General features: G+C 36.3%; 1 protein-coding gene across 2 annotated transcripts in view; it reads left to right on the forward strand.

Moving 5' to 3' along the window:
- TBC1D12 (TBC1 domain family member 12) overlaps positions 1-12,526 on the forward strand; it is a 41,473-nt gene that overhangs the window by 24,322 nt on the left and 4,625 nt on the right. For both annotated transcript variants that reach the window (XM_036385299.2, XM_036385300.2), the window contains 7 exons: positions 4,408-4,523; positions 6,217-6,299; positions 7,882-7,999; positions 8,339-8,445; positions 9,072-9,152; positions 10,625-10,719; positions 11,401-11,472. In XM_036385299.2, coding sequence (XP_036241192.1) covers positions 4,408-4,523; positions 6,217-6,299; positions 7,882-7,999; positions 8,339-8,445; positions 9,072-9,152; positions 10,625-10,719; positions 11,401-11,472 — 672 coding nt within the window. The remainder of the gene's footprint in view (positions 1-4,407; positions 4,524-6,216; positions 6,300-7,881; positions 8,000-8,338; positions 8,446-9,071; positions 9,153-10,624; positions 10,720-11,400; positions 11,473-12,526) is intronic.

The following is a 12,526-nucleotide window of genomic DNA, read 5'->3' on the forward strand; positions in this document are numbered from 1 at the left end:
TATTAGAATCTTTCTGTCTCTGAGCCACACAAGCTATTAGCGCTTCAGAACTCCAGATGCTTTTAATCACTATTTCCAATGTGGAATTGGAAAACTAGAAGAGCGTAGCTATTGAAACTTCTATTACAATTTACATTATCTATTTGTGTGACTGGGATTCTTCTGAAATTGTGCATGCCCATTACTTTGTACACTTTTTATGTAATTCTGCACTCTGTGTTAAACATGAATAGTACAGATTGGCTTCTCAGTTCTGTGGAACTGTGGAACAGAGCAGTCCCATAACTGCTGGTTGATTCTGGTGCCTGTGGTTCACATTACATGGCCTGGCCACTCTCAGCGTGTCTTTATTGGGACCAGGGCCGGTGACTTCTTGTAAACAAAAGATGAAACTTAATGCACCTTATTAAATATCCAATTGAGGAAAAAATACAGCAAACAAAGAATTGAAAGTGAATGGCATTAATTTTGGAAGACTGACCTAGAAACTCTTAAGTGTCTGTTTGGTTGTCCTTTTGTACTGTGTGAAGATTAGTATTTTCTTCTCCATCAATACATCTGTTCTTTCTATTTCACCTGCAAATTAGGCGAGAATGTACTGTTCTGCCTGTCCTGACAGCATCTGGAATTCCTGTTTCTGGGAAAATGTCTAGTTTATGACTCACAGGATTTTTAAGTGACATCTACTCTTGCTATTAACACTTTGTTTATAATCACTTAATAGCCAGTGCTAGCTCAGCAATTTTAACATTTAACCTGGAGACAATATGCATGCTGATGTAGGATTATTCATTAGCAGAAATTCTTCTTACATGGATGCACTCCTAGGTGATTCTATCAATGCTTCTATTCTTGGATGATCAGCCCTGATTCAAATGAAGGCCTACAATCTTTCTGATGATATATCTAGTTAGCTGTACAACATAATGAAAATAATCATATAGATGTTTCATAGACCCATCTGCTCCAGTCACGTGTGTGTAGAAGGAGAGAGTTTTAAAACCTTTTGCACAAGGTTGCAATTCCCACTCTGTTTCATCAGCAGAAGTCGCAGCTGATTGAATAAAAACTATTTTAGAATCAAACTTAGCATTAGAGAGGAGAAAGCATATTAGAAGAAACTGTCATACACAGGATGTTTAATTGGAGTATTAGTATGCCTTAACATCTACTTTAAATAGAGGCAATCCTTAAGCCAGGGGAAGCTTATTCAGTGTTGCATTCTTTAGTTGCAGAAATTCTCTACACCTCAGATGCCTTTCTCCTCCAGCATACCTACAACATAATTGGATGTGTGGTGTTTTGTCTGTATAATAGATACTGTGAGAACTTTCAAAGTCCTTGTAACCAAAGGCTTTTATCACTCATTCCCAGGAGTTCAGCTTTTGTTGTTGGTTCATAAATAGATCAAACTTAATTCCAGATTCATGTTGAATTTTATGGTTGGTATTTATTCCTTTACAGCTGTATAGTTTGGGCTCTGTAGATGCAAGTTTGTCTTTTCACACTGAATCCCTGTGTTTCACATGTAGCTAAATACTTTATCCCCACGTGCATACCCTACTTCAGGTCTACTAATGCTTTTGGAGTGCTGCAGTGCAGCTGGTTTTCCCTTCTCTAAGGTCATTGGCTTAAGTATTGGAAGAGGAAGCTATGAGCAGTTACTTTTATGTTACACAGAGCAATCCAGTCCTGTTTAGAGGTATTGAAAATGACTCTTAATGGTCAGACTGTCTTTTATGGTACTATAGCAGAAGAATGAATGAAATTTCAGACTTGCATGTTTTCCATGTAGATAACAAAAAGGTGCAAGCAATAAAGACCTCTGTGGGTTTATTTACTTTTTTTTATTATTATTTAGAATACCAGGGCATTTTTTTGGTGTTCTTTGTTGTGGTGGTAGGGGGTGGGGTTTTTTGGGTTTCTGGTTTTTGGGTGGGGTTTTTTGTTGTTTTAAGAAGAAACTATTTGAGATATCTTTATCTTCTTAAACAAATGCAGTTTATAAGCAAAAGATGTTTTCCCAGCCCCAATTACCTGTCTGTAGTTTAATAAGCTTATCTGTGTCTGTGCAGGAATAAATACCAGAAATGCGAGTCCCTCCACATACTGAAGCACTCTTAAGTATATTGTCACAGTGCTTTTCAGGAAAAACATGATTTTAGCTTCTTACTGAGTTAATTATTGGCAGTAGATAACAGGATGCCGTTCCAGAATTAGTAAGAAGATAACTTTTTATTAAAGCTAAAATTTGTTTATTTTGGAATTAGGAAGTGCTCTGGAATTTTCAATAAATGCCTGATATGTTGCAATAAAGATTTTTTAAAACAACCTTCTTGTGAAACCATACATGTGACACTTCCAAAATAATTGTTTTACATATACAGGTTTTACATAGTCTTGAATCTTAACTGTCAACTGTTCTATCTTCTGGCTCATGCCCTGCATGTTAAGCATTTGACAAGACATTTGACTTAAATTGTATTTTTACCTTGTTGTGGGAGAATATTAACTCACATCTTTCAAAGTGAGTTTTATGTCAGTTCAAGCTTTTTAGATTCTGCATCAACTGCACAGTGAAGGATATTGGATACTTTACATGTAGTCATATGAAGTATTCCAGAAAAAAATGGACACTTTATTTGCAGAATTTCTCTACACATCTGATGGTTGTGGGATCTGATCTTCAAATCAGTTTCCTAGAGCACAGGCTTCTTGAGGAAAAAGCATCTTCCCTTGGAAGGTTCTGATACTTTGGAATGTATTTCAGTTTGGGAATGTGCAGCCATGACAGTTTGAGCCTGAGGCTATTTTGGTCTCTCTGTTGAATCTTTCTAGTAACACTTATAGTTCTCCTTCTCTGCCCATGTGATCTCTTTTTAAAAAATCCAACTGTTCATGATGTGTACTTTCAGAAACACAGGTGGATGATGAGTTCTGCCTTTTGTGAAAATCTCTGTTGAAGAATTTTTATTTTTGTTTTTTTCTTCCTCTGTTGCCTTGGAAATAGTGTATCAGTTCTTAGCACAGGTGATAGCTGGAACCACTAGTCTTGTTCACATGTATCGCTTGTGTTAAAAAATGCCTTAAGAGTGGCTTCATTTCTGTTAGACATCTTGCAGTGCTTTTTTTAATCTTTTTTTTCCTTTTTTCCCCCCTTTTTTTGCATACAAGTTAGATATGTAGAGATGTTGAAAAGGTTGCTAATGTTTGAGCTTCCTCACCTCTGACCACTAAATGAACTTGATTTGGTGACTCTTGTTACAAAGGAGACTATGGAAGTAAATCAGAACTTCTACCAAGAATCTGAGGGATGGCATTGCTATTGTGCTGTAGCCTGGATGCTGATCTCTGGGTGTTATCACAGGATACATTCCTAATTTGCAGATGTACTGAGTGTCCTGAGGTATACAGCGTGACAGGAGTACTGATGTTGTTTCTATTTTTAAGTGGAACGAATTAATTTTCAGCTTGAGAGTATGTGTATTCATTCAAATGGTGAGCATTGATTTTTTGATTTTGCTTGTGTAAATTACAACAGAACTCTACCAGTCCTGTGTCCAGTTGTTCAAGATACTTATTTCAATGTGCTGAATGGTGTTGATGCATATTATTCCATTAACTTGGCAGTAAATTTTTATTTACAGAGGAGAAAAAGAAGGGGATGTGAGATTTGATGTTTTCATCTGGCTCTGTTTAGCTTTTTTCTAAGGATTGTGTCATATTTTTGTTTTGTTGAGTTGCTGTTGTGGTCAAAGGATTAGAATTCTTTCTTCCTCAGAATCTTGTGTATATTGGAGGCAGTTAAATATTTCTTTCTGAGTAGATTGCATGTTTTAACCTCAGCGGAAGGAAATTATGGAACAGGCTTGTAATGATAAATACTGGTATATTGTCACTGAGTGTAGTGTAGGTGGCTCTGGTTTATGTGGGTATGATGGTGTTGTTCCAGGCCTCGGGAATGTGAGGTGTACTGGATCTTTAAGGGGGGCTGGAATCGGGAGGAAGAAATGGAAAGAGACACGTATTCTTGATTGGTGGTGGATTATTTAATTGTCAGCTTCACATGTTACTTAAATACACTTGTGCACTAGCTAGGCTGGGTAGATTATGCAGATTTCTTTACTACCTGATCCTGGGATGCTCAGTTGAAATATTGAACGAGAATAGATCAAAGATTAAGTTGATACAAGAAACTGCTTTCTCATTCATCTTTACTCAGCAGTCCTGGAGAGCTGCACTGTTGCTATCAGCAATTTCAACTTGTAGTGTTTGCCACTTGCTGGCTTATTAAGTAATGTTAAAATATTTAATGTGAAATTATTTATGCATTTAGTAATATCATGCTTACTAATTTGGAGTGAGGCTGAAAGTTGAAATGTAATTTTTATCAATAATGCTGTTTAGGAATATGAAGCACGGACAGGAAGAATGTATAAACCTCCACCCCCATCATCCAGACGTAAAAATATTGAGTTTGAACCACTTTCAACTACTGCTTTGATTCTGGAGGATCGACCAGCGTAAGTATGAGTCTGCTGTGCAACTGAAGGACTGAATTTTAGCTAAAATTCTCAAGTCTTATGTGAAAGAATGGTTGTATTATGCTATCCCACATAATAGCCTAACAAACTTCTCAGAAGAGCCTTTAAGTGAATCACAGTGTATATGAGGAAATTTTTTCTCACTGTAATGGAGCCACCAGTCTGTAATCTACTGTGTCTCACAGCTGTCTGTGACCATGCTCTGGGCATCCTCAAATCTTCAGGAATTTTCTTGGTTTATTTCTTCCCTGCTTTCTCAGTGTGCACTTCCTTCTCCCTTATCCTCCCTTCCCCTATTTTGGAAACTTAAAACATTTTAGGTAGGTAATACCTAAAAGTGCAGCTGAAGGCAGGGAAACAGCAGTTGAAGATGTAACAAAACCCACATAAAGTACAAATAAGAATAGTGATAAAAAATGGGTAATGAATTGGTCAGTATTTTCGGATATACAGTCTTCAGCAATTTGAAGGAAAGAGAAAGGACCTGCTGACTAAGAACATAAAGAAAACAAGTGGAGCAATGTTTTCAAATTGCACCATGGAAAAGCTTGTGATGGCACTGTTAAATGTTTGCTCTAATCACTCCAATTAGGAAATGGAAAATAAAGCATATTAGTGTTTCTTTGGATATTCTCTCTGGGAGTGTATAAACTCATTCCTTGCTAAGACAGATATATTCTGAATGGAATTACAGATTAATATGAGTATTTGTTTTCATAAGTGCATTATTTATTTCTTTTACTGTATGGTAGAGGGGAAGATATGCAACAACTCAATTGCTGATGTTTTTCTTTACTTTTGCAGTATTAGAATTCACAAGCCAAGATAAATATGCTTTTACAAATGACACTTGTTTCAAATTGGAGTGCCACCCCAAGCATGCAGTGTGTTGCCACAGTCTAACCTTTGAAAATACATTCCGCTCTCACTTTCATTGAAAATATTAATAAGTTATTTTGTCTGCTTTTATGAGAGAGGAGACAGAAAACTTTTTAAATATTAAAATGACAAAACTGTTTTCTATTTTTTTTGGACCATAGTAGACTAGACATTAGTTAAGAGGCTGAGACCAAACCCTGTGTTCTCATTTGCTTTGAAGTGAGTCTCCTTGGTCAAGAGGAAGTGTGTTTAGCAATTAGGGGATCATTATGCAGCCAAAAAACAAACACATTTTTATCTGGTGAACTTTTGGACTGCACCAAGCTTCCTTAGCTTCAGCTCTGACATCAGTGGTGATCTTCCCTTTCGTCCTTTGGCAAACTTACATTCTTCTGTGAGAATTTTAAGAGGTTAACTACAATGTATAAAAACCTTTACCTTTTATTGAAAATACTTCATTATAGATTTCATATGAACATATTATTAAAATACACATGGCCAGAAATGCATTGGAATAAATAACTATATGGTATATCTGCATTTTCCTTTTGTCACTCACTTGAGCATCAATCCAGATGTTCAACAAATTCAACAACCTTACTTTGGGGGAAGCTCTAGGAGAACTAAAATACAGGAGCAGCAAACATCTAGTAGTTCTCTACAGCTGTTAATGGAACACTGACAGTATGGCAGCCCCAAAGCTCACCTTTGAGATAAACCGAATTTAATCCTGTTCTGAAATGGTCCAGAATGTCATTTGTGTGTATTGAATTCAGGAACAACTTGTTTTCAGAAATCTTCCTGCCAAGTCAGTGGAGGAGGCTTTACGTCATCGACAGGAGTATGATGAGATGGTGGCAGAAGCAAAAAAACGAGGTATGTCAACTGCCAGCAATCACTGTAATTCCTCTCCACTCTGCTGCAAAAATAAAGCAAATCCTGGCTTGTAGGCAAGTGGTTGCATTAAAGAACCTCTTGTGTAATGTCTGGGTTATTCTCTGGTGCATAGGGGCACGCAGTTTAAAACAGAACTCAGTTATCAAATTGCTATTCTGCTTCAATGAACGTAGCTAAGTTCAGAATGCAACTTAACCTTTCATTTACTTTTTAAGGAAAAACTTAATTTTTTAAAAGTACTTGTGTAGTAGAAACTTTCTGGATACTTGGACTCTTTTTGCAAGCTGTGTTGCTGCAGTTGCCACTACGAGCCACAGTATAATAAAGCTGACTGCTTTAAGATCTGGTTTCCTAAGAATTTCAGATCAATTTCAATGGGAAGAGAGATGAAAACTTTGGGGTTATTTTCCAATCAGCTGTACCTGTGTGAACCTTCTTATTCCCACTAGGCATGATTAATTTAAAAAACAGATCTGTAGCATCTGGTACTGTGTCAATCTATGAATAGTTGTTGAAAGGACTTTTGTAGTCTTGTGCCTAGTATTCAGGGAATAAGCTATTTTAAGAATCTGTGCTGCATGTTTTACTTGGGCTATTGTCAGAGATACAAGCTTCTGAACTGATTGATCATCTATGGATCCATGGCAGCTTACTTTGAAAGATGCAATAAGAAATCCACAGCATTTGACAATGCATTTCACTCTGCTCTTGTGGTGTGTTTCTTGTAAATTGTGGTCTGTGTTCTTTAATAACGGCATCTTTGGAGGTTCAGCCATGTGTGGTGTTTTCATGTGTGTGCCCTGGTTTGTTAACTGTTGCTACGGACTCAAAGCTTCAGTAAAACCTTGATGAAGCTGGTCAGCCATCTCTGTTTACCAGGGAGGGCATGTTTACTCTCTTGATGTGACCAGTGCATGCTTAAATAGAAAATGTCCTGCAATTTCACAGTGGTTCTAAGTGATGTCAGGAGAGCATTGGTCTGTCCTTCTTTTAGCCTTTTTGATAAGAGGAATCTGCAAATGATCTTTTTTTTAACAGAAGGCAGGACATTGTTCTCTTGTTCGGCAATGTGACTTTGTCTTAGGTCTTTAGGTCCTGTTTCCAGAAAAGAAAATAAGAATCCTTTTAGGTGGAAGCTTCAGTAAAATTGAGATAGTTTTAAAATGGATGTAGAATTGCACTTTTAAATAATAAAATTATCCATAAATATTGCTGATTAGTCTAATGAATGAATAAGGCTCAGATGAAATATTGTATGAAAATCATGAGTGGAAAAAGAGCGCTGATGATGTGCTTGCTTATTAGTTATCCTGTGTACTGCAGAAGAGAATTATCTTAGTTTTCTAGCCTGATTTTTGCTTGTCTAAATCACTCTATTTGAACAACATAGCTTAAATTTAAAAACATCCAGAGAAATACACCTACAATCAACAGAAATAGTACATGCAACAGTAGTTTACCCTCGATCTTTTAGACATCTAATACTTGGGTAGTAGCTGAATAATTTACCTAGTAATTTGTATACACTAATACAGAATTATTAACATGTTATGCCTAACAGAAATTAAAGAAGCACATAAAAGGAAAAAAATAATGAGAGAGCGTTTCAAGCAAGAAGAGAATATCGCTAGTGCTATGGTGATTTGGGTCAATGAAATACTACCTAACTGGGAAGGCATGTAAGTAAAGTTCTGCTGTATAAATGAGGCAAGCATGGCTTGTTTCTCCTCTGGAAACTGAGGACCCACATACCTTATTTTCCTTTTCTGTGTTGTCAAGAAGTCAGTTTTTGTTGCCATGATATAGTGTGAGGTCATTACAGAGCAACATGAAATGTGCTTTCTGGGAGCTGAATGTTTGGGGGTTTTTAATGGGGCTTTAGCATCAACAGAGATCTTTGAATATTGATTTGGTAAACAGTGTGTTATTTTGCTTATAAATTGCCCAGTGATTTTACAAAACAAAAATGTGCAATATGTGCCTTTTGGTTTTTTCTTCTCCCTGTTCCTGTATATTAGGCGTGCTACCCGAAGAGTTCGAGAGCTGTGGTGGCAGGGATTGCCCCCAAGTGTACGTGGGAAGGTTTGGAGTCTAGCTGTGGGAAATGAGTTAAACATCACTCCTGGTATGTTCCTAATAGATCACATGTTAATGCTAAATTAGGTTGATTATTTTCAAAGAAAAATGTGAGCTTTTGTTAAAAAAAAAAAAAAAATCTATTTCTGTAAATCAGGGTATATTTCTTTCTGAAAAAATGTATTTTATAAGGCTGGGAACAATTGTGTTTTACAGTTAGACATTTTAGCCTCATAAATTATGGAAACAAGGTTCAAAACCTGCTTAGAAAAACATTTAGTATTTTAAGAATTAAGGTAGTGCTTCCCCTCAGAAAACATTTTTTTTGTTTAAAACAGAATTTGTAGCTTTGCTTTCTTAAGGGGGTGAAAAGGGGAATTGTTTTATTTTATGACTAATGATTGATGAATTGTAAGCATTTTATTCAAAAATACAAATCTGAGTTATGTAAGGCATGATTTCCCTGTCATAATTTGCATGTTCACAGCAGAAAGTACAATACAGTGCACCCAATAAAACTGTGTATTGTGGTAACCATCTAATAGACTTGTCTCCTGCCCCCAGTGATGAAACCAAATAACCAGAGCCAAGAATGCTTAGCATGCTTTTGTCTTGGATGGGTGCTTTTCTTAATACTTCCCTTTTGGTTATTGGTTTTGTTTTGCTTTCTTGCAGAACTTTATGAAATCTTCTTGTCAAGAGCTAAGGAACGATGGAAAAGCTTCAGTGAGACAAGTACTGAGAACGACATAGAAGGTGAGATCTCCTGAGTGCTCAACAACCTCCTGTTCACTTTTACAAACCCAAGAAGTCTCACAAGTTCTTCTTCATTTTCAGCATTAAGAATACTTGTTAAAAGTTCTCAAAGTAATTCCCTACTTAAATGTTTGCTGTCCTATAACAAGTCAGTGAGCGAGGGGCTTGGTACCACTTACCGTATCAATAAAAGACAGATTAAAATATTGCATGTGCTACTTTCAAATAAATGTTTCCTTTGAAGTATCAAGACTCAGGCTCTCATGAAAATACTAGATGAAATACAAAAAGAAGAAACAGGAAACTCAATTACAATACATGTTCTTGCTTAGCTCTTCTTAGATGGGTTCTCCTCAGTATCACGTCCATGATTTTGGGAAAGAAAAAAGAATATCCTCTATTTTTTAGTTCTGAAACTGAGAGGTCAAAAATACAAAACATGACATATTTCAGATCCCACTTGTATTTCCTTGCCTGCCCAGATGGCCTTTCCTTCCAGATCTATTAAGTGGGGATATTAGCACTCTTTTGTCAAATGCAGTTTATTCACTGGCATACTGCTGTCTCCTGTGCATGTTCTTTCTGTTAAAAATAGTATCAGTGATGTTTTTAATGTTGGATGTCTCCTTGTTATAAAGGTTAACTCTTTGTGCTGTTGACTGATAGTTTTTAAAATGCTGCCCTGTGATAGTGTCTTTTCCATTACTTTAGTTGTTTGTGCTTGCCATAGGGATAGCCCTGTGACTCATCTGAAGGTTGTCTTGAGACAAACAATTTATAAAAAATTTGGTGTGTATATGACTGTAAATATGCTTATCCTTGGAAAACATGTTTGCAATGGCCCTTGGTCTGTGGAGTGGTGGTTTGCTTGTTCTTTTGTTGTGGGGGGTGTGGGCTGTCTTTGGGGAAAAGCTTAGGTAATCTGTTTTTTTGAGAGGTAATAGTTCTGGATGGGAATGAAGGGAGAAGGAGCTGTTTTAATTGTGCCAGATGTCCTGGGAAATGGTGTAATAAGGGAAACTGAAGAGTGATAGAATTTTCATCTCTGAAAAGCAAGCAAGCTGACAGTGCTTATTACTAATCTTTGGTAGCAAAGTCTGGAACACCAACTATGATAGTTTTTGGAAGACTGGAATGAAATGCTGCTTTCCAGGCTTCAGCAGAGCAGGTTCTGTTTAGCTGTTCATCAAATTGTCATCTTTGCTTTCCAGCTGGAAATCTTGTCTGATTTAAGCCCTCTGAAAGAGCTCTTTCCCCAAGTCTTTTACTTGTATTTTTCCCACATTTTCACTAGTGTTTTTATCCTAGTGCCCCTGTGGAGAGGATTGAACAGAGATAATTCAAGGGCTAGCAGAATTTCTTCTGGAAGTTTTGGATGAATGCTGCCTTCCTTGTCTTTATGTGCCTACAGGAGTTTTGTTCTGAAGTTTGTAGAATTGATCAGCTTTAATAAGTGTTGGTTTTGCTTGCAGATGCAGGTGCATCTGTTGCTGATCGTGAGGCCAGTCTGGAGCTAATTAAGTTGGATATATCACGCACATTTCCATCCCTCTATATTTTCCAGAAGGTGAGATGCCTTTAACTTTCCTTATGACAGCTTTAAAATTCTGAATAGTTAAACAAGAAACATAACTGGCCAAATATGGAAGAGTTTTTAGAAGTTGTTTGGACTTCTTAAATGTTCTTAAATGAGAATAAAATAGAGACACTTAGTGATGGACTATGAGGTTTTTTTTCCCTTTGAAAATGTATGAAATTCCTGTTAATGAGATTCCTATTAATTAATTGATTCCTATTAATTATGAAACTACAGGCAGAAATGAGAGTATTCTCACTGCTACAGAAATCTTGATGCATTTTCAGGCTTTATGATTTTTGTATAGCTATTATGTGCATACATGTATAGAAAATAAGATGCAATATCGTTATACAGTAATTTGCACTATGAAGAATTAAAATATCCATTGTCCCTGAAGAGGAAAGTCCAACCTTGGATCTGTACCAGATATCCTCATTTTCTATTATGTACTGGTTTCTGCTGAATTATTTCATGGAATTATTGTTACTTTTCTTTTAACATCTCAAAAGCATTTGTGGTAATGCTTGAAGTAAAAGATGGTATTACTCTAGATATGAATAAAGCAACAATTCACTGGCTCACTTGCCTCTTAAAATATCAGCTTGTTCCTTTCCTGTATTTTTTTTAAATAAATATTTCTTTTCTCCTTCTACTCTCTCCTCTTATTAGGGTGGTCCTTATCATGATCTCCTTCATAGTGTTTTGGGAGCATATACATGTTACAGACCAGATGTGGGATATGTAAGTATTTGCTGTAAAATGTTTCTAACATGACAAATAAGCTTAAGATGTTATGTATTAAAGTATATTGAATAAATAGGTGTTCTAAACATTATGCTACAAGCATAATAATAATTTATTATGCTTTAATAATTAAACTTCGGCAGTTATTTCATAGCAGTCACAATGATGGTAGTTCTTAGAGACAATTAAATAGCTGAAAATGTACTGAATGTCATTGTTGAGTATCTGGATTGCATGGAAAATTTTAAATGGGTGTGTTCATAAGACATTATAGTTCTGACAGAGTATCCACAGAGAAAAAAACCCATAAGGTGTTAGTGGGCTTCCAGTTAGCACCTCACTTGTTCTGTCTTACTTTTTCTTCCCCTGTTGCCATTTCCATAGTGATACTCCCTGCTTCACTACTGCACATCCTAAAATCCAGAAATTCCTTCTTAGTGTCTTGCTGACACAGAATAATCACTCCCTCTGAGTTCAGTGAAGATTAGACTGTTTTCAGCAAACATTACTGTGTTTAAAGACAAGCAAGAAAAAACCCATTAAAAAAACTGTCAAAAACCCCTGAACAAACCAAGTAAACCTACCATCTCTCTGAATGGTGTTAGCTTACAGAAGCATTTAAATAATGAACAGTAATGAAGAAAAGGGTTTTGTTTTACTTTATTCCTGGGGGTATCTAGGAACATCTTTCACAAGCTCTAATGCTTCAGGGCTCAAAAACACTTGAAAAGTTTTAAGTCTCATCCATGCAACAAAGCATTATTTAGCACAGGGTGTGTCTTCCTCTCTAAATCAGATATGCTTGGGACTCTGCATAAATAACTAGTCGGTTTTTTATGTTCAAATGTTTTTAGGCCTGAATTCTGTCATCTGTGACCTCATTTTTGGAGACTCTCCCATATTTTTAAAGTGAGATTACAAACTCTGCAGGTTCTGAGACTGCTTGTTCCCAGGGTGGAGTTTCAAAAGGCAAATAAGTAATTTTTTGTGGATAAGTCTTCTCTTTTCCATCAGAAGTATTGCTAGTCTTGATATTTCTTATCACATTTTT

The sequence above is a fragment of the Molothrus ater genome, chromosome 8, assembly GCF_012460135.2.
Source record: "Molothrus ater isolate BHLD 08-10-18 breed brown headed cowbird chromosome 8, BPBGC_Mater_1.1, whole genome shotgun sequence".
In the NCBI taxonomy this organism is placed as follows: domain Eukaryota; kingdom Metazoa; phylum Chordata; class Aves; order Passeriformes; family Icteridae; genus Molothrus; species Molothrus ater.